The sequence below is a fragment of the Podarcis raffonei genome, chromosome 3 (genome assembly GCF_027172205.1).
Source record: "Podarcis raffonei isolate rPodRaf1 chromosome 3, rPodRaf1.pri, whole genome shotgun sequence".
Lineage (NCBI taxonomy): Eukaryota > Metazoa > Chordata > Lepidosauria > Squamata > Lacertidae > Podarcis > Podarcis raffonei.
In genome coordinates, this window is record NC_070604.1 from 25,206,470 (window position 1) to 25,229,626 (window position 23,157).

Genomic DNA, 23,157 nt, shown 5'->3' on the forward strand with positions numbered 1-23,157 from the left:
ATGTATTCTGCCATGAACTCCATTTTCTGATGAAGATGGCACCTCATAATTTTTTAAAGGAACGTGATTGTGAGATTCATTGTAAGATCCTTTTGTACAAGAACTTGCAACTTACCAAAAGTAAATCTCTTTATTATAAACGCATAATAGGAATTTAGAGCTTTACGTATTTCTGCTGCATATTAACATGGTTTAAATAATCTGAGAGTAACATATGAACCATAGTTTTGCTTGGAAGCAAAACTTAACCAAATAGGGCAAAATCTTTGAGGGCATGTAACTTTATTTAGGATGAAATGAGCCAACTGATATATCAGTAAAGCCCACCCAACTATCAGGACTCATCTGGGTTCCTCCTTGAGCTACTCAATTGAACCTGGTTGTGGAAAACGGATGGAAGCAGTTGAATAGCCAATGTCCACAGCAGCTCTCTTTGGACGTGAAAGTAGTTAGGGCAAACCTTAAAATTAGGAAGCCCTAACTTACAGGCTACAATTTATCTAGTGTTCCCCATAGGCTGAAAGTTTATAAAAGGCAGACTTCAAATACTGGCCTCTTAAGACTTGAGGAATACATGAACATATTGTGCAAGCTGGGAATACTGTTATTTTCCCATGGCTTTCTAGTGGGGGGAATATTAAGGTCACCATTTTTATCTATGCAATACGGTGTACCACGGATATGTGTGCTTGACAATCCTTGATATTATTTCACCTAGAATTCAATTTGCTTAAGATGCTTGCTCTTGAAATTTGATCTAAGCAGTGGTTTTCATTTTGTTTTTCTGTGTGGGTTCTTTTGGTGCTTAGCTAGCGATCCTTGATGAGATCAGTGGTAGCAGACGGGCTTCAATGAAACAACGACTTGTTTGCCACAACCAATGTTTCCACCTTTGGTATGCAGAACAGTGTTGGATACATTTGTGTGTGGAATAAGTAAGACGCTGTGCGTCTTAGGATGCTGTTGCTGAGGCCCAGCCGGCCTGGCCGCACCCTCCATGAACTCTGTGTCTAACCTAGAACATGTCCCAGAATCCTCTGCAGTGCCCAGCAATTCTGTGGCAAATTGTATTAGGGTTCCTGGGCAAACAGTTCCTTGAGGTAGAAAGTTTTCAATACACCGGCCTTGTTCACGCATAACTCGAATCCAAGCCATGATTTAGTGTGAACGAGCAACTTCCAAGAAAGAGATTGTGGTTATTTTTGGCCTGTCCCTGTTTGCTGCTCCTTTTGTCTTAGCATATTGTCTGGATCTGAACTTGTGGTTGAGCTCTCTGAAACCAAATATGAGTTCTAAACTGTAGGGCAAACCTTGGTTAAAGCTCGTGGTTTGTCTTGGGAGAGCTAAACCATGAGTCCAGCTTCAGACGATGCAGTAAGCCAAACCGTGTCATGTCCTAGAGCAGGGATGGCCAACAGTTCGATCGCGATCTACTGGTAGATCCCCAGGAGGTTTTGGTAAATCGCGGTCGATCGCTGGTTCCCTTTCCTCAGCGGTGGTAAAATAGAATCAGGCCCCACCCCCTCACCCCGCCCTCCATTTTTGCACAATCTCCAGAACGCAACACAGAGCTTTTGCAATGATGCTGATTGTTTCCTTAGCGATCTTTTGGTGAGCAACTTTCCTCCTAAAAAAGCTCAGCAACTTTTCCCTGAACCCCTAAAAAAACAGAACTTTCTTCCCTAAAAAAAGCTCAACAACACTTTGACCTGTGAACCCCTCCCCAAAAGGGGTAGATCACTGCCAGTTTTTTATTTTGTGAGTAGATCGCTGTCTCTTAGGAGTTGGCCATCCCTGTCCTAGAGCACAATGAGTGGAAGAAGAGCAAAGCTGCTGCAAAATTGGCTTTGGGTGCCCACATGACTTGGCTTAATGTTACGTGCGGACTGGCCCCCTAATTTAATGTGACCTGCAGACTAGAGACAAACAGGAGTTAATATGTCACACTATCATCATACTCTGGAGGCTTCAGTTCTCCAGGAGAAAAAGCCACTTTTAATACATTTTCAGTATACTTTTTCTCTTGCTTAGGACTTGCTGTATTAAAACATGTACTGACACCACGGGTGAAGGCTACTCATGTTGCAATTGATTCGATGAGAACCTACTTAGATGCAGTTTATGACATTACGGTAGCATATGAAGGTACTGTGGACCAGAAAGGACAAAGGAAAGTGGCTCCATCCATGACAGGTGAGTTGGTGATGTTGAATTAATTTAAGCAAGAATGGGGAGTCTGTTTTGGACAGCGGGTTGGACCAAATTGTGGCCAACCCTCCACAAGCCATATTTGACAGGTGGGCGGGGCCTAGTATACAGGGATGTGAACAAAGCACTTGTGGAAGGTTTGGGCCAATGATGTATCTCAACTCTTGCCCATCATAGTTTTTAAAAACCAGCCAGAAGAGGTTGATTGGGTTGGTCTAGAAGTTAAATGCTTCTGTGCCAGCTGCCTTAAAGGAGGGGGTGGTGTAAGGCCTCAAGAGGACAGTCCTGAGGTTTGTGACAACTACTGCCCAGTTGCTAATATCCCCTTCTTGGGCAAGCAAACTTGAGATGGTTGTGACTGTTCACCTTCATTCAGTGCTTGGGGGGAAACTGATTACCAGGTGTCTGAATCATTTTCATGAGAGGTTTTTTAGCAGAGACTGGGTAGCAACAGATTTCCTGCAATCAGCAAGTGTGTGGCCTCTGAGGTTCTCTGACCAGGTATTTTAAGTTCATGTAGGCTTTTCTGCTCGTAATTTTTAGCTGTCTCAAAATGGGTTTTATGAAGATTTTGACTTAATCTTTTGTTGTGGTTATTCTCATCCATGGGGATGAAGGATGGTCCAAAATATTTTTTAATATACTTCTTGTTCAGGAGACTGGTGGGAAGTCACACGCTCTCCCTGTTCTGATGTTAATTTTGGTACTTAATGTCCATCCCATTATTCCTGACTAGAACGTAATGTCAGGTCCATTTACCTCAGACCTGGGGGACTTTGGCCCTCCAGGTCTTGTTGAATTGCAGTTCCCATCAGCAAACATGGCCAGTGGTAGTACAAGAACCTTTGAAGGGCCAGCGTTTCCCCACATCTGATTTATCTGAACCTTACCCCCTTTTTCATTGTGGGTGATCGTGGGGTGATTCGCAGCATCTTTCAATGTGGCAGTGATAGCCAGGGTGACTGCAGCATCTACCCTAACCTTGGGAGATTAAGCCCTCTTTAAAGGATTGTGGATATCTGTCCCTATCTCCTGGGTCACTTCTCTGTCTCAAAATACTAAAAACTTTGAAATCATCCCTCTCTCCTATTGCACTCTGCCTTTGGCATACTTGCAAGATCTGACTAGTGTTCATTAATTTTGGAAAACAGCCCTTCAATCACTGTTTTAGATTAAAACCTACATGTCAACTCTTGGCCTGTGATGAAATCGGGTGCAGGGGCTACCAATATATTTAAGAATATCACCTCTTTTGTCAAAACAAACGGGTGACTTCAGTCATTTTGTGGGTACTCCTAGGCGGGATTTTTCCTGTTTCAAAAAATGTAATGCATTTAAGCTAGTTTATATTTTAGTATTAGTCTTTTAATGTATCACACAAAACATAAACCCATTTGACAAGACTCAAACTACTACTTGTCTCTGAGCCTGTAACCTTTTGGAGAGTTTTGTACTTTGCTTTCTTTTTATCCTTCTTTGGAGATAATGGATGAAGAACACTGTGTCACATTACGATTCAGTCCCATTCCTTGGTACCAGTGGTAGAAACATTGTAGTGCTAATGGTTTTGGTGTTCTTGCCATTTAATCTATCTGAAATTATCTTAGTTTTTCCTCCCGTTTCTCATGATTACGGTACTTCTGCAAGCAAACACAGATGCTCATTGATGTTTAGTTTCTACTCCTTTTATTTCCTATGACTGAAAGCCATCCTAGAAATAGTTCCTTTCAAGTTGGTTGCGCTTTTGTTCCCATGAGAATTTGCCTAACACATTCTAATCAGTTTCTGATTCACAGCAAGAAAGTTGTCCCTAATCAAAAGCTTGAGGGGTAATGTATGGTTCTTAATTATGTTGCTTCTTGCGGAGGGAGCATTTTGTTTTATTCCTCCTTCCAAGAATAGCCTTTTGGCAACTTTGGAAGAATTAAGCAACCCATCAAATGCTGGCATTTCAAGCCAATGTTTCTGAAGTTGGATGTAATTTGTACTTAATGAATTGTTGCAATGGGGTTTGGTTTTTTTAGCTTAATTACATAAGCCTTTGGGGAGTTGAGCCGATGTGAAATTAAGGGTCATGGGACTACGCAACCTTTAGTGGCTCTTATGATAGAATCCAGCTGTTCCTCCGCAAAAACAGGAATGCCATAAATTGTTCTTATCCACTGGTAAGCCAAAGTAGTTACAGTGACATTGTGTCTTTTGGAAAAAAATGAATTAGTCTCGCTAAGATGAACTGCGTACAATTAAAATAGTTCCTTGGTCAACTGGCTATAATCAAGAGTTTCGTTCTTGCAACTGCATTGACTATTTGGTTTTTTTTAAAAAAATTAGAATGGTATTAAGGCTAAGGGTAACATAGTATGCAGGAGTGAGAGTGGCAGTTTCTCCCACAGTGGTTTCCACACTTTGGAAGAAAAGCTGGAGGACTGCCATGAGGCAGTTTTGATTTTATGTTGCGCCTTCCTTTTTGCTTTATCCCATGAGTACAGCACTGACACGGTTGAAACGGCGACCCAAGATATAATGCATTTCAAGGATTTGCAGGGCAAATTGGCACTTGGAGGGCGAAGAGCTAAATGAGATTGCTTTGCATTGCTTGCACCTGCCCAGGACCCTAAAATAACCTCAGCTAGGGCAAAGGCAACATGCAACTCTTGTAATGATAGATGCTCCTGACCTACCAGTGTGTGGCAGAAGTATGGAGAGGCACATACCTAAAATACTCGTGCGAGTTAAAAGGGAAGGAGTGCAGAAGTCCCCAGTGTCCACTTTTCTTCCATGTTACATTCTAAATAAAATCAGAAGGATGCAAATTATTATTTATATTGTTCCTGCAGAATGGTATTTTGTGATTAATGGACACCCAAAGCACACAAACCATCAATAAAAGTAAAACTAAGGTCATGGTTTAAAATCCTTTCAGCTGTGCCTAGTGCTCTTGGTATCAGAATTCACTTAACGATACATACTACAGTTCTCGTGTTCTGTTTTCTGCATTCCTGAATTGCATTGCGACTTACAAGTCATATCTTGTTCCTGCTGGCTCTGAACTTTAACCCTGTGGAATTATTCGTGATTCTCTCCTCCCTTCTCTGCCGCCCGAAATACTACTTTATACTGTGATTCTCAAGATCAAATGGATTTAGTAGCTTTCATATGTGCACCTGAAGTTGGGTGTTTAGTTTGTGTGTGTTGATTTTCACAACTCCTATACTGAACTGTAAACCATTAGGCATCTGGTTGGCCACTGTGGGAACAAAATATTGGACTTGATGGGCCTTTGGCATGATCCAGAAGTGCTCTTCTTATGTTCCTAACAGTTTCATATATTTGTGCAAGTTTTAGAAGAAGGTGGTGATTTTGACTTCAATAGCCAAAGAAAGTGAGAGAATGTATGTGTCCACTTCAGTGGCACTTATGAAAGTAACACTCCTACCCTCTATTTTTTAGATTGGAAAAGTATTTTAAAAGGGAAAAAATGCCGTATTTTTTGCTCTCACCTTTTCCCTCCTAAAAAGTAAGGGGAAATGTGTGTGCATCTTATGGAGCGAATGCAGGCTGTGCAGCTATCACAGAAGCCAGAACAGCAAGAGGGATTGCTGCTTTCACTACATAGTGATCCCTCTTGCTATTCTGGCTTCTGAGATTCAGAATATTTTTTTTCTTGTTTTTCTCCTCCAAAAGACTAGGTGCGTCTTGTGATCTGGTGCGTCTTATAGAGCGAAAAATACGGTACATTTCATACATTATTTAAGGTTTAAGTAGACATTAATGTCTCTGAACATGGATGGAAACAGTGGTGTTATACTCTGCCTTGTGAGAGTACTTACCTTGAAAAGCAACCTAAAAAATTTTTTTTAAATAAAAAAAATATAAAACGAATTGTGATCTTGTTACTCAAAGTTCCGACCTTGGAGTAATTTTCAAAAGCCTGTTTCTTTTAAAGAATGCCGAATAACACTGCACAATTACTGGATTTGGCTTTAAATTTACTGAACGACAGTGGAGTTGCTGCTGATGGGACAAGTGTATTCATGATGCTCTTTTGGGTTTTGTAGACTTCCTTTGTAAGGAGTGTCCAAGAATCCATATTTATGTTGATCGCATTGCACTCAAAGATATTCCTGAAGAACAGATGTATATGAGAAGATGGCTTCACGAACGTTTTGAAATCAAGGATAAGTAAGTAAATACAGTGATGTGACACTGCTTCTGGAGCAGCATTAATACGGCTTGAAAGTTCCACAGAACTCAACAAAATCTTAACTCTTTATTGCATACCATCAGTGAAGGGTTGGATCCAGATTTTGCCTTCCATGGTTGAAAAGGCACCTTCTGGAAAAGCTTCTGGTCCAGCAAAGGGGTGCTGCTGGTGGAGAAGGTAGAGACCTCTTTTGCCTGTTCATCTAGCACCCCCTATTACGCTCTTCTGAAAGGTTGGAGAACCTTCCGGAACAAGAAAGAGGTGGTGCTCTATGCTACGGGAGGAGTAGGGAAAGTAGACTTTGCTTTCGTTCAGGGGGTACTTCTGCTGGTGGGAACAAAGTTTGGATCCAATCTAAAATGTTTCCCACAGACCTTTTGCTTATATTTTATAAATGTGTGGATGCCCACGAGTTAATATAGCCAATGTGGACAAGGAGTTGGATTTGGATATGGGAAGCAGAGCTTCAAATCTTGGTTCCTATAGTAAGCTTCTTAGTGGCTATGAGTCTGCTCACCTTCTCTCAGGTTAAATTTACTTCCATGGGTGTTTCGGAGTATAAAATTCTCAAGCACCAAAAACTACAAAGCACAATGTTTTTAGAGCATACATTTTAGGATAGAGATAAACTGTTGAATTGGGACGCAGGTGGCACTGTGGGTTAAACCACAGAGCCTAGGGCTTGCCGATCAGAAGGTCGGCGGTTTGAATCTCCGCAACAGGGTGAGCTCCCGTTGCTCGGTCCCTGCTCCTGCCAACCTAGCAGTTCAAAAGCACGTCAAAGTGCAAGTAGATAAATAGGTACCGCTCCGGCAGGAAAGTAAACGGCGTTTCCATGCGCTGCTCTGGTTCACCAGAAGCGGCTTAGTCATGCTAGCCACATGACCCGGAAGCTGTACGCCGGCTCCCTCGGCCAGTAACGCGAGATGATCGCCGCAACCCCGGAGTCCGCCACGACTGGACCTAATGGTCAGGGGTCCCTTTACCTTTACCTAAACTGATGAATAGTGAATTATCTTTGCTCGCTATTCCAGGCTGGATTTACATGACCATTTGCTACATAGCCTACCTGGGCAAAGCCAGGCTGTTCTCCTCACTTGAGTCTATTTTGCCCACTTGGGAGGAAAAAAGTGTCCAATTCACATAATGAAGTTTGCCAGTCCAACAGCTGCCTCTGCCCAATACTGTTTGCACATGATAACGTGTGTGACATTTGTGTTCATCACCCAACTATGATAAGCCTGTTACCTTTTTTTTATCCTTTCTTTGCTCCTAGGTTGCTAATAGAATTTTATGATGCAAAAGATTCTAAAAGAAGGAACAAGTTCCCTGGGAAATGTGTCCGTTCCAAACTCAGTCTCAAGAAAACTTTGCCATCTTTGCTGTTTTTAAGTGGGCTGACTGTTAGTATGCTGCTGACAGAATCTGGACGGAAACTCTACATGAAAACATGGCTCTATGGAACTTTGATTGGCTGTCTGTGGGTCAGCGTTAAAGCGTAAGGTTCTGCACCTACAACCAGTGACGTTATTCTCCTGTCTTGCACATCACATCAAACTCTTTCCTGAATTTATAAAATGTAAATAAAGCCTTATTAATGGAACATTGGATGAATTGAGACTTGTGACCTAAATCTGCCATGGTCAGTGTGGAGAACATGTATATGTAATTATGCTCCTGATTTTTCCCCTCAGAAAAAGCAGCAGAGAGCCAGAATTATAATGCATTTTCCCTCTATGGGTGGATATCTATCTATCTGCACATGATTTAATAGAACATGTGATTATAGATAAACAGCTGAAGTGGACCTCTGAATGTATTTTACTTTAGGTTTATATATTTATTCCTGACCCACGTTCTTTAGTTCACTATGGAAATTATCACAGCTGCGTCACAAACTAAAAACCAAAGCTAATAGCTCCCAACACATTTGTTTCCTTTTTTTTCCTTTTTAAATTGAGTTTCTCAAATTTACAAAGCAATTGGTAGAACATGAAAAGCTATTTTTAAAGAAAAAATATGGGTAAAAACTCTTCATGTGGAAATTACTTTAACATATGCATGATTTAATTATATTACTAGATGGCTTAGTTTTTGTTTGCAACATGTTTAATTTTATTCTCGAAAAGACTTGTGTTCTTGATTTAAAACACCACGTGTTGGTGCATAAATGATTTTATATATACAATATGTTCAACTAGTAAGTCGATAATTGAGGCTATCTTGGTTGTAACCTACCTAGATTCGCAAAGAGCATATTGGTACATTTCAGCTACACAATTAGTTTAAGTCATAATATGTGTGCCATAAAAAGCAGTGCGCATTCCAGTTTCCTGTTACCCCAGGACCACTTCACATGGGGTGTTTTGTCCACAAAGAAAACGATCGCTTTTATCAGGAGCGACCATATAGTGTCACTTGTGAATATTTTGCTGTGAATACACCAGTCGGGAAACAAGTGTTGGTGAAACATTGACTTGTGTGAAGTGGTTCTGAGCCATATGGAACCAAATGAATGTGCCTTGCCATGATTGATGCTGCTGTGCAGCTTGGAGTATATTTTATGGTAACAAGGAACATCAATGTGTTCTTGCCAAAATGTAGACTATGTGCCTTTTTAATCTACTGATCTTAAATTTAACCTAATATTTCACAGCCTGATCATTTAACACTGTAATTTTGGGGTATTTCCAAAGCTTTTCACAGTTGGCGTGCACTTGAACTTGAAGTATGCAGTTTTGCACTGTAGAATAATAGTGAGAGATGCATATTCTATTAGTATTTAATCCACTCACCAATGTGTTTTGTAAGAACCAGTGGTTCTTGTTGCTATTTGGTGATATATTGGGGAAATATTTCCTGTTGTCATGGGGCTAATTATTCTGTATCAACTAAGGGAAGGGATTCTATTTCGTATCTATTATTTTGTAAAAACAAAAAATCAAGATTCCACTATCAAAATGGAAAAAGATTAGAGGCTATTTTTATCTTTCTGAGTTTTTTTCACAAGAAGTTTCTGTTGGCCTTGGAATTATTTAAGACCCAACATGAACTAAAATGCTTGTCTTAGATTTTTAAAATATTAAATGCGTTTAGCTTCAGTTATGATGAGTAAGAAACACCTTGTTCTTGTGTGTTCTCCTGGAAGTGTATAGTATACTTCATTTCAGATGTTCATCTACTTCATTATTCTGCCTTCTGGTTACTAGAGCAGACTTGCTGGTTAATGGAATAATCTATGGAAGAACAATGTGTTGGGTTTGTAGCCTCTGAGAAAGGATATGCTGTCAATCTCTGTGTCCTAGACCTGCGGAATTGCCTTCCAGTTTTATTGTAAAGCTTTTTTTGTTAATGGTTTGCCTATCAAACCTATGGGTATCGTTCAACTCTACAACTAAAACAAGCTGCTTAAATTTAATGAGGCAGAACAATTCTTTGGAAGTTGAACAGAAACATTTTAACTGTTCACAGATTCCAGATTATCTGGGACACAAATCATCTCCTTCGCGAAGCTTTATTTTAAACTTAATATCTTTGGCAAGTTGCTGTAGCTTCCCCCATGATTTGTTTATTTAAAAATTGCTATTAATTTGAGGCATTGGCTGCTATTTCAGAACATAAGTAGATATTGACTTATAATTTTTTAAAAGCAGTGTGACAACCTACTGCCTGTTACTATTGTTTCTGAACTTTCAGAGTTTTAATACCTTACTCTATATGGACAGGCCACCACTAACCTTTAATGTAAATTGGGTCAATAAATATAACTTTATTGGATGCCCTGCTGCTACAGCAGTCGAGATACAAGTTTTCATCCGCAGGGTTGTAATTCTGCAAAAACAGAGAACATGCACACCCTTCAGACTTTCACACTAAATGGCTCTTTTGACATCTGAAGAGGGCCTTTGTAAGAGAACAAAACTAAGGGCAGACAATGTGATTGTCCCTTTGCCTTGCCTGACAGGAATACTAGAACTGAATCGCCTAATTTTGATGGAGCATTTATTTGTGGCAAGGAGTAAGCAAGGCCACATTCCACATGTAGCCATAGACATACGGGAGTCACTTCCTCACGGTGTGATCTCATTCTGCAGAGGTTTGTGTGAATCAAGGGACCATCAGATTGGCAACACTAACTGAGCCAGGAGCAAAGTGATTGGGTACGAAAGATGCACATAATTAGCCCCACCCATATGGTGGATTGACCCTCATGCTTCTCACTAGTTTGGGGTTACACCATGAGGAAACAAGTCCCACACTCTTGCAGAGCCAGATGAGTTTTAAAGGCATGGATGCTATTGGCAACTTGGAGTACAATTGGCTTAGTTGCCTGTTCTGCTCTGGATATTCCACTGGATAAATCTTAGTATTTTTGTATTTCACATCAATTTTTTTTTTTAAATGGCTGTGAAAGCTTCAAAAGTCACTTTACCTGAGACCCCTGGTTCTAATTTGCTTAAATTCCTTTGAGTATCACAAAGGCATAATTAGAAAGGGGGTTGTAAATGTGCAATGAAAATAGGCTCCTTTGAAAATGATTTTTTTCCCCGTGCCAGCATTACTCAATAATAGTTGTGTTCACCATATTCATTTTGCTAATTGGTGTTTCTGGTTTGGTCTCAGTTGTTCGGAAAGAGTTTCACTCTGTAAATGGTTTCGAATATTGCACATTTATATGTGCTGGCTGGTAATAAGTTCAAACTGCAAACTGCATTGCAAAGGCAGTGAGGTAAGAGACAAGTACCAAAGAGCGGTTTGGTGATTTTGCATTCGTAGAAAGTCTCTCTCTTGAATTGGGGTAATTATGTAGTTCACAGAAATGTTTCTTGCAGCTCACATAAATATTTCTTTGGGAAATGAACTGACAGCTTCTCTTGTCAGTTTAAATGTGAAATCTCTCCCTCTCTCATTGAAAGGGTTATGATCTGTGCTTATGGAAGAGATACTGTTTGTTCACATTCTGGAAACTAAAAGAGTTGATGCCAGGATTAAATTAAACATACATTCCAGTAGAAACTTCTTTGAAGGATTATTTTATTGATTTTGAATGTGTGTGATCGTAAGTAAATATTGAAACTGGAACAAACTTTCGCAAATGATTGCTGTGTCTGGCCCATTCTGTCATGTGAAAAGTCAGTCTCAATAGTTACAAGGCGTTGCTTGGTTTTAAAGTGCGCTTTAAGCCTTTAACAAACATGTATATTGCATGGCACGGCTGTGATGTTCCAAGGTATTCAGAATTTCTTTCATGGCCACTACATTGGCTCAACTTGGTTTGGTTTGGGTGTTTTCTTTTTGGAGGTGTTTATCAACTCTGTTGGCCTGCATAGTGTTCATCATTATCACAATTGCACACATCCACAATGTGAAGATTTACATTGTTTTATTCTGGTTCAGAAAGTGGGGCTTTAACAGAGTTTGGGTGCTCTAGAGCAGTGGATCCCATTTAGGGATCTGGGGATCCCCGAGAGTCTGCAGAACACACTCAGGGGGTCCACGGCACCATCCCCTGCCAGGGACTCACTTTTTTTGTTAATTGCACAGTGAAAGCCACAACCTCACTCCAAATAAGTACTGTTTTTAACTAATTAATCGCTTTAAGCCTAGGATGAAATTTGCACACAGGAGGACTAATTAATAATAACAAATTACTACTATTAAAAGGGACGCAGGTGGCGCTCTGGGTTAAACCACAGGGCCTAGGGCTTGTTGATCAGAAGGTCAGCGGTTCGAATCCCCGTGACAGGGTGAGCTCCTGTTGTTCGGTCCCTGCTCCTGCCAACCTAGCAGTTTGAAAGCACGTCAAAGTGCAAGTAGATAAATAGGTACCGCTTTGGCGGGAAGGTAAACGGCGTTTCCGTGCGCTGCTCTGGTTCGCCAAAAGCAGCTTAGTCATGCTGACCACATGACCCGGAAGCTGTACCCCGGCTCCCTCGGCCAGTAAAGCGAGATGAGCGCCGCAACCCCAGAGTTGGCTACGACTGGACCTAATGGTCAGGGGTCCCTTTATCTTTACCTTACTACTACTACTACTACTACTACTACTACTACTACTACTACTATTACCAACATTACAAAATTTCTCCTGTTTTCCACTCAGTCTTCACAAATACTTTTATCAAGCCCTGACCATGCCTTCATCTATGTCCCTGAAGGATCCCTCAGTTAGCAGAACCATATGCTGCAATGTTTTCCTAAGGTGTATCATCTCAGATTACAAGTAAGGAATAGCATGTTTAATTTCTCATATAAAAAGCCTTCTACATACAGAACACTTACAAGTTGGGGACACAATTGCTTTTCTTATTATTCCGTGAAGCAATGGAGACAAGTTTTTCCTGCTGCCTAGGGATAGGCAATTTGTGGTAATTCCACAACTTTCATGGTCTGTTTTTCAGTATACCAAAAACCCTTTGCTTTTTAGGGGCCACCCCACATCTTCTTCAAACAGTTGCTTTGCACAGGTAACTACCATAGAGTTATCAAATTTTCCAAAAGTAGAGAGTCTGTGGCTTGGTTTTTGGAAAAATAAGGGGTCCTCAGTAATTAGCTAATTGGGAACCACTCTAGAGGCATGAATTGACTTGCAAAGGAAACATTGCTTATTAGAGCAGGAACCAAAGTAAGAAAGATGAATCTCCCAGAAAGGTTTTGTGTTCAGAATGGAAAGCTCCTTTGAATACATCAATGTAATGTTCCTGGGGCAGCTGGGAGAGAGCGAATAAAATGCTGTGGAAATTTCATTGTATAAAAATCATCAATATTCTGAGGCAAGTGTTTCCCATCTTCAAAGTAAGTCTTTAAAAAATTGTTTTGGGCAACCCCCTGCATTTCTACAACATCACCCTTCAAACAGTTACTTCCATCAGAAATGGACGTAGCGTTCCTGTCTCCCCAGAGCATAGGAAACATTTTGTAGAGAGCCCCTGAGTAGCTTTGAAAGCTATTTGTACAAAAAGTCAACCACACACAGCAATATCCGCCAACACAGCCAAGTGAAACTGCAGGGGAAATTAAGCAAGGCAGGATTAAATTTCTAGAAGAGTACTTCACCAGAACACTGCTTTGTATTGTTGGCATTTACAAAAAAAGAGGGGAAAGTACTGTGCTATTCAGCTACAAAGAGATTCGAAGCTCTCCAAAGCAGCAGTCTGAATTTGGCACTTCGCTTTAATGCACCTCACATAATAGACACACACATTATTTTTATTTTTATTATTTAAGAACTCCAATTCCTTCACAATGCACCCACACCATGGGAGTGCTGCTACTTGCATTGTGGCAGCACCTGCAAAAAATCTTGCAGTTGTTATGTCAGCATTCTGAAATTAAGCTCCTTTAACTGCAAAAGTGGGGAAATGTTATTGGAGAGTAAGCCTTGTCTTTGGATGTTGACCCAGTTTGACACTGGGCTGCCATTTAATTGGAACCTATTAAGAGGACATTGGATTGCCAAGGCTTAAGTTTTGGCAAGATTGTTATTTTTTTTTCTTCTAAAAGGAACAGGCAACCTGGATAAAACAATATATGCTTCAAATGCTTTACAAACTGGATGTGAGTTGACTTGCAAATATGGAACTGTTAAGGCACTTATCATAAAATATGTTATGTTGTTGTCGTTTAGTCGTGTCCGACTCTTCGTGACCCCATGGACCAGAGCATGCCAGGCACTCCTGTCTTCCACTGCCTCCCGCAGTTTGGTCAAACTCATGCTGGTAGCTTCGAGAACACTGTCCAACCACCTCGTCCTCTGCCGTCCCCTTCTCCTTGTGCCCTCCATCTTTCCCAACATCAGGGTCTTTTCCAGGGAGTCTTCTCTTCTCATGAGGTGGCCAAAGTATTGGAGCCTCAGCTTCACGATCTGTCCTTCCAGTGAGCACTCAGGGCTGATTTCCTTCAGAATGGATAGGTTTGATCTTCTTAAATATAGTTCACCAGATAGCATTCGTACAAGCATTTAAGTAACATTTCCAGAATAGCAAATTCTTTCAGGAAGGAGAGGTTGGTATTCATTCTTAAATTCTAAGGCCATGGAGGTTATTTCACACTGTTCCTTCCCACCTCCTCCTTGGTGAGCACTCGATTTTCATCACCTATTTATATAAGTTATTCCTAAATATTAGATTAGTTGATTGAAAAATATTGATATGGCTCTCCTTCATCCTCCTTGGCTTACGTATCCAGTAAAATGAATATACTGAATCCAATATGTTTCCTGGTGTTTGTTTTTTGCCCAGTGCAGCAGAACATCAATGTCTTAAGTCTACAGTGGTCTACCAGCGTCTTACAACCACAGCCTGGGTTGCTCTTAATCGAGGGTCAGCAAACGTTTTCAGCAGGGGGCCGGTCTACTGTCCCTCAGACCTTGTGGGGGACCGGACTATATTGGGGGGGACATGAATTCCTAGGCCCCACAAATAACCCAGAGATGCATTTTAAATACAAGCACACATTCTACTCATATAAAAACACCAGGCAGGCCCCACAAATAACCCAGAGATGCATTTTAAATAAAAGCACACATTCTACTCATGTAAAAATATGCTGATTCCTGGACCATCCGCAGGCTTAATTTAGAAGGCGATTGGGCCAGAACCCGCCTCTGGGCCTTAGTTTGTCTACCCATACTCTTAATATTTCCTACATATAACTGGGTGGATGGGGAGGATCCTATAGAAATAGAGTCATATTAGTATACTGCTCTTCAGTCTTTTTAAATCTATTTCATACCTGGCACACATTTGCAGGAGAGTTCTTTTTTTCTTTAGTTTTTGGTTACAGGGACCAGTCTCCTTCCCGCATTGTCTTCTGCCTCACAGACTGCCTCCCAACATATATGTGAATTTGGGGTGTGGATGGCAGGCTCCGTGTGAGTACAAGACCTTTTGTACGCTTGTACACAAATGCATGAGAATTCAGGCTTGTTTAGTGCAGCTTTAAATAAATCCAGAAAAGATGTTGGTTATCTCCCACTCCCATGTGTGCACACATCGTTAAATCAGCTCTGGGAGCAACATCGTTGGACAGATCTGGCACCACTTTTATGGCTTGCAAATGGACATAACTTATCAGGGAAGACTAGAAAATCCCTGTTATAAAGATGTAAATTAAGCTTCCATCAGCACGTTTTTTTGTTAATTCCCAATACCTCTTCCCTTGCGAATCCTGAATCTTAAAAGTAGTGATGGGAACAAATTGATACATTTAATCTATTGTCATTCGCTTCCATTGCATCTCAAATGTTACTTAATGGCAGATTATTACCTTCTTCTTTTTTTTCCTTTTTATTGTCACGTTTAAAAACAGCCCCATGTTAGGACTGTGGCAGATCTAGCAACTTTATTACAACGTGTTCTGAAACAAAATTAATTTGGCTACGGTAAGACTAAAAGTGGCAAACCTGGGAGTAAGCCCCATTTAGCTCAGTGGGGTTTACTTCTGAGTAGGCGTGCGTAGAATTGCACAGACAATAATTTTTCAGCATGTCTTCCAAGTTTTTTTTGTAACTAGATATGTGCTCTCAGCTGACTGTCTATGCAACATAAAACTTGCACCGTAAAAAAAAACTTCAGTGGCTCCTAGAACATTTGGTGTGGAGTTTGTTTTTGAGTTTAGGTGGGCAACAGATTGCCTCATTTTAGGCACCCTCCAAATAATTATTTAATCTGCCCACTGGAACAAGTTTTCTTGACTTTCTAACCTTCTTTCATCCTTGTTCTATGTAGTATCAGAACAATTGGAAGGGGCCGTATTTTTTTATCATAAATTGCTTTTTCTCAGCTGTGTGACTTGGGGGGGGGGGAGTCCATCGCTCCTGCAGTCTGAGAACAAGCTGTCAGGCTTCTTTTATATGCCTATGTGGCACATTAAAACTGGAAAGGAATTCCTTTCCCTTCCCAAACGGTATATGTAATTGTCAATTGTACTGATATATATACAGTGGTACCTCGGGTTACAGACTCCGCTAACCCAGAAGTAGTACCTCGGGCTAAGAATTTTACCTCAGGATGAGAACATAAATTGTGTGGCGGCAGCAGGAGGCCCCATTAGCTAAAGTGGCACCTCAGGTTAAGAACAGTTTCAAGTTAAGAATGGACCTCCAGAACAAATTAAGTTCTTAACCCGAGGTACCACTGTATAAATTTTGAGAGTAACCCCATGGTTTACTTCTTAACAGATGTGCATAGGATTAGGAAATCTAATCCGAGACAGCCATGGAAAAAACCAAAGCAGGGTGTTATTTATTCTGAATTGATCCATGCTACTTTTGTCCCTAGATCCACCCACCGTCAGATCTGGCCTACCTACTGCCGAAATGTGACTTATTGCAGATAACCCCAAAGTAAATGCAGCCCTTGATGGGGAGAAGGAGGAGTTGCCCACAAAATGCAAAGCCTAAAGGGGAAAGTTGAGTTCTTTGGTTCATTATCTGACCAAGAAAACTTGACTGAATGAAAACCTTATTCCCCTCGGTGCCTTTTTGCCCTTTAGAGAAGGCATGCCAAGAAGCTATGTTTAAAACCTGGCTCTTAACACTGCTCAACTAGGGAGATCAATTGAGCTGTTTTCAATGTCAGTGAGTAACCTGATGTCTCAGCGGGCAACCCATCAGGGATTGTTGCTGGAAAGAGAGATCATCCTCCAGTTTCTCTTCTCTCTCAGTTGTCACACTCCACTTCTTTTTGGAGCTGCTCCAAACAAGCAGATGTAATGTGGGAAGCATTGGTTTAAGTGGCAAAATGCACATCCTTCACTGTGGATTCAAAAACATTTGCTGAAACTGAACTGAAACGTCTCATAAACATCAGCTATCCAAAAGTGCATTTTCAGTGTTGGAAGAGCTTTAATGCCTCCTAAGGGCGTTCCCAGAGTTCTCTTCAGGGTTTTCTTCCTATTTGCTGTTCATACTTTAACCCAGCTTCCCCCAACCTCCTGTCAGTTGCAGCAGACATGGCCAATGGTCAGGGCTGGATTTAGGTTTGATGAGGCCCTAAGCTACTGAAGGTAACAGGGCCCTCTGTCAACAAGGTGAAGGTGAAGGGTCCTTTGTCAACAAAAAAGTGTCACTATTTTTTGTGTTGAATATATGCTATATGGTAATTTATGGACCTAATAGGTATCTAAAGCCATTTGCACATAACAAAATATGTATTTTATCAAAGTAATTGTTGAACTGAAATACAATTAAGAAGAAGAATTGTATGCTTTTGAATTATGGTGCTGGAGGAGACTCTTGAGAGTCCCATGGACTGAAAGAAGATCAAACCTCTCCATTCTGAAGGAAATCAGCCCTGAGTGCTCCCTGGAAGGACAGATCCTGAAGCTGAGGCTCCAATACTTTGGCCACCTCATGAGAAGAGAAGACTCCCTGGAAAAGACCCTGAAGTTGGGAAAGATGGAGGGCACAAGGAGAAGGGGACGACAGAGGACGAGATGGTTGGATAGTGTCTTTGAAGCTACAAACATGAGTCTGACCAAACTGCGGGAGGCAGTGGAAGACAGAAGTGCCTGGCGTGCTCTGGTCCATGGGGTCACGAAGAGTCGGACACGAGTAAACGACTAAATAACAACAACAACAACAAATATTAATAGTGAAATACAATTAAGAAGAAGTATATTAATAGTGAAATAATCATTAAGCTCTAACTTAAAATGATTTTTTTATTCATAATAATAATGCAAAAACATTGGCATTTGGCAATAACAAAAGTTCCTTTAGAAACACAATTTTCAAAGACTCATAATTTTTTGGGGGGGGCAAGAGAGTGGGGCTCTAAGCTATAGCTTTTTTACCTTATATGTAAATCTGGCACTGCCAATGGAGAGAGATGGTGATAGTGTAGAACAGCAACATCTGAAAATAGCTAAAAGCAGCATCCCTCAACTGTGTGCCTATCAGAGATCCTGCTCGTGAATCATTCCAGCATGTGAGTGGAGCCTCACCAAGTAGGCAGGCCTACTATCTCCCTGATGATTTCCCCCTGAATAGCACAGAACTGTAAAATGGAATATCTGTTAATTTGGAGTGATAAGTTGTAGGTTTATGAAATCCTCAACAGTTGCATATTTAAGGCAAAACTACCTTGCTAGGGGGACGCAGGTGGCGCTGTGGGTTAAACCACAGAGCTTAGGACTTGCTGATCAGAAGGTCGGTGGTTTGAATCCCCGTGACTGAGTGAGCTCCCGTTGTTTGGTCCCTGCTCCTGCCAACCTAGCAGTTCAAAAGCACGTCAAAGTGCAAGTAGATAAATAGGTACCACTCTGACGGGAAGGTACACCGCATTTCTGTGTGCTGCTCTGGTTCACCAGAAGTGGCTTAGTCATGCTGGCCACATGACCCGGAAGCTGTACACTGGCTCCCTCGGCCAATAAAGCGAGATGAGAGCCGCAACCCCAGAGTCGGCCACAACTGGACCTAATGGTCAGGGGTACCTTTACCGTTACCTTTACCATGCTAGGAGCAAACAGCTGAAGCTACCTTGTCCTGTAGAAGTGGCACGGTGTACTTCAAAACACTCTTATCTATTTCGAGATTGAATCCATTGGACCCTAGTCCCATGGAGAATCTGTGACGGCCCCCCCTTATTTCACGCAGTCATGGAAAACTGTTTCTGTCGTAACAGACATCTGGTGTGCCAAACAGCTGCTAAAAAATAAGTATTGTGGCAAGTGCTGCGTTTTTGTTGGGAGTGCTGCAGCAGTGGAAGAAACAGCTACAAAGATTTGTGCCAGTTAAAAACATTTCTCGGGTAACAACTCCTAAGGAGAGTACTCTTTGAAGAGAGAAATAGATGCAGGAGGTGAGAAATGAAGTAGCACGTTTCAGGAAGTCTAGGTTTGAAAGTATTTTTTAAAGCATTTTAACGGAGTGGGAGTGAAAAAGAGACCTCAGGTATAGATATCACAGAGCTGTTATTCTTAGCACCATCTGGTGGTAAGCTACACATACCAAAAAAATAATAATTCTGAATTCCACAGCCGACACAGCAGAAACATAACTACAAACTATGGTCTTCTTCCTCCTCCTCCTCCTCCTCCTCCTCCTCCTCCTCCTCCTCTTCTTCTTCTTCTTCTTCTTCTTCTTCTTCTTCTTTTTTCTTTTTCTTTTTTTTTTTTTTTGCATGAGAAAGTAGTAGGAAATTATGACATTGGGAACACATATTGAATTGGTTCAACATTGGGAGGTGGTGGTGCCCAGGAATGCTGGTAAAAGCTGGGGAGACGAAGGCCACCTTAGAATACTGAAGGGTTCATCACTTAGCTCATAGGAAGATGATGCCACAAATTAAATTTGGGTGAATAAGTGTTGCCATAGAAGTACAGGTCATCCATAGCCTTGACACACATTACATTTACTTCTGGTTGATAGGGTTTTAACAAATGAAAAATCACCAGCTTATCCAAATGAGAAGGAAATGCATGCAGTCACCCTGGATCACATAGATAGACAATGCTACCTCGGGTTACATACTCTTCAGGTTACATACCCTTCAGGTTACAGACTCCGCTAACCCAGAAATAGTTCCTCGGGTTAAGAACTTTGCTTCAGGATGAGAACAGAAATTGTGCGGCGGCAGTGGGAGGCCCTATTAGCTAAAGTGGTACCTCAGGTTAAGAACAGTTTCAGGTTAAGAATGGACCTCCGGAACGAATTAAGTTCTTAACCCGAGGTACCACTGTATAGATACTGTATACAAATACCCACCTTGAACTAGGGAATTCCACTGAATGTTCCCCGCAGGGCTGGCCCTACCATTGGGTAGAGTGTGGTGTTATGGTCAGGACTGTGTGCCATGCGGCCTGCCTTCTCCTCCCTCAGCTAGTCTGCCTCCCTCAGCTGTGTTAGGGCAGGGGTGTCCAACCAGTAGATCGCAATCTACCGGTAGATCCCTGGCTGATCCTGGTAGATCATGGAATCCTTATCGTGTACAAAAAGTTATGGGGGGGAGCTAAAAATCTCTGTGCAATCCTCCCCCAAAAAAGCTCAATAACTCTGGGCAATCCACCCCCCCCCCACACACACATGCTGCTCCTCCCTCCAATGACAATGCCAGTTTTTTTATACTGGGAGTAGATTGCAGTCTCTTGGGAGTTGGACATGCCAGTGTTAGGGGATGCAATCCCACAGCCGATGTTGATGTAAAGTTCCCTGGCTTCTGCACATGGGATTGCTATTCACCTCAGGCAGCCAAATGTCTTGGTCCGGGCCTCAATACTTAAGAGTTCTATTTCCCACTGCCTTTTTAAATAGCTGCTGTGCTTAATCTCTTTGAGAACAAGGACTAACACTACCTGCATGCTCTCTCGTATCATGGAGCCATCCCTCCCCATTTCCCCCCTATACTTTTTTCTGATGAATTGCTTGCTTTCACAAAGTGCATAAGGGTTCAGGAATAAACTATAGCTTGAATCCCACAAAAAGTGTAAGCATACAATCAAGATATGGATAAAATTATTAAAATACAATGATTTGTGATCTTGCCTATGCAGAATGAAGCCTCAATATGAAACTGAAAAGGCAAGCAAATAATAGATTTATACGACAGGATAAAAGCAGTTTGACTAAGGGGTCATTTTCAGTGGTCCAAAAACTGGATTTTGCAGTAAGAGTTAGCCACTTGGCTGAACTCTACAGATGATAAGGTGAGCTGACTAACCTTTAAGTTACTGTGCACACGTGGTGAATATGAAGATATCTGAGCTGACAGAAAAAGCTGGTGGTGTTTTGCTGCTAGTGCCTAGTCATTCATATATTTTGGGACACCCTCCAGATCTCAAATTATAGATTGCCAGTTATCGTGCATTCTGTAAAGAGAAATTGTACCACTCTACATTTAATTCTTGCTTGCCTTTGGGGACATTTAGGTTAGGTTCCAGCCAATATTAGCCATGTTTAGGTCCCTCATTGTTAAAGAGGCAGAGACAGACATGCCCAATGGGATATTAAGTGGTCAACAGGGCTGGGTAGGGTCCTTTGTTTAAAGCTGCTCAAGCAAATTGCAGTGTCTGCACAAAGTTTATGTTCAGCAGCACACAGTTGCCTCTGGTGTCAATAGTGGACGTTTCACTCTCCACACAGAGCAGCCTTTGCCAACCTGGTGCCCTCCAGAACTTTTGGACTTCAACTATCAAGTGGGCTGGTAGGATGCTGTAGACCATAAACATCTGGAGGGCAAAGGCTGTTGACACCTCCAGCAGCTAAGAGCATATTTGGAACAGGGCAAACTGTGGTCAAAAGCAGGAAGCGTATGAAAAGCGGGAACCATTCTTCGAAGAATGTCCCTGGATGATAAATCTAGGATAGTTTGTTTATGGAAAGACTTTCTGCCTGTATTAGGTTCAGTGTTGGACTATGCTGGAAAAGAAGAGCTCAAGTAACATGAGATCCCTAAAAATAGATGGCTTGCAGAAGAATTAAGTGCACTTACTGTGCCCTCTGACATACACAAACACTGCTTATCTTCATTTCCTTATCTTGTCTGTTTGACACCTCATTTGATTACATATTTATTCATTTGGCTCCACAATCCACCTCCTGACAGTTCAGTACTGATACTGTTCGCAGCCTGAGGGAAGGGTCTTTCTGTTTAGGAGAGCAGGGGGTGGGAGTGGGTTTCTGTGTTTGAAAAAAAAGAAGAAGTAGGCAGATTCTCAGTAAACAACAAGCACAGCAATTATTTTAGACGGGCACCAGCCTAGTTTTGCTGGGCTTTCAGTACTACTCTTACTTTTTCCTGTATGGATTCAGGGACTTCAAAATGTGCTCTTCTGAGGCAAGACTTGGGACAGGGGCATACCTGAGGGGGCTTATTGGTGAAAGCAATGTGAAGCAATGTATATTTCAGGAAGCAGCTTGCAAAAATCTATATTAGGTGTGCATTATGCGAAATATTCACAAAACTTCATACACATTTCTGTGTAGGTTTTTTTTTAAAGACTCAGAACTGCTGCAGAAATTGACTGAACTGAAATAAAGATTGCGGTTCTCTCTTTGTTTGCAGTGCCCAAGAAGACGTGTAAACCATTTTGAGTGGGGTTTTTTTTAATACAATCAAGCAGTAGTATATAAACTTTATGAAATAAATAAAATTAAAATGCCAAGTTGCTGCTTTGGGTGTTATTCATTTCACTATAAACATTCAGTATTGACATCATCACTCACTCTGCTGCTTAGATCAGGGGGCCGTATATCCAGAGCAGTCTAATCCCAAGATTTTTTGTGAGGGACATGGTCAAATGTTTCTATATCTGCAGAATTCCGATCAGTTGCCAGCTTTTTTTCTGCCTGAAAAAGGCTATCCAGCCTCCTATTCTCACAGCAGCCAATCAAAGGCCCATGAGAAGTGCCCAAGCAGAACCTAAACACAAAATACTTATCCTTCCTGCCATTTCAAGCAACTGGTGTTCAGATGCATTGCTCAGGTAAGAGATGGCCCAGATTTCAGTGTGCACCAATGTGCACTCGATCAATTTAGGATAGAAAATATGAGCAGTGTTATCCTTGTTCTACCTCTTTGCAAAGAAGCCATTCAAATTCCCTCCAGCCCAGGCAGCTGATCAAACACCATGTTGTTGAACTGTGGATATAACATAAACTTTGACCCTGGCATGGCACACAAACAATGGTGAAGAATATCGCACCTGTGGCATCCAAAGCACCAGACAACTATACAAGACATGTGTTGTGGGAAACAGAGGAGCCAGCACAAGGAAAATCCATATAGTTCTGTCCCGGTAGAGTGCCA

The 23,157-nt window shown here is 41.4% G+C and overlaps 1 protein-coding gene across 1 annotated transcript in view; it reads left to right on the forward strand.

Moving 5' to 3' along the window:
* The window catches only part of AGPAT5 (1-acylglycerol-3-phosphate O-acyltransferase 5), a 32,342-nt gene extending 20,914 nt beyond the window's left edge, over nt 1-11,428 (forward strand). The window contains exons 7-9 of the mRNA XM_053380823.1: nt 2,032-2,193; nt 6,267-6,390; nt 7,689-11,428. Coding sequence (XP_053236798.1) covers nt 2,032-2,193; nt 6,267-6,390; nt 7,689-7,914 — 512 coding nt within the window. The 3' untranslated portion in view covers nt 7,915-11,428. The remainder of the gene's footprint in view (nt 1-2,031; nt 2,194-6,266; nt 6,391-7,688) is intronic.
* The last annotated feature ends 11,729 nt before the right edge of the window (nt 11,429-23,157 follow it).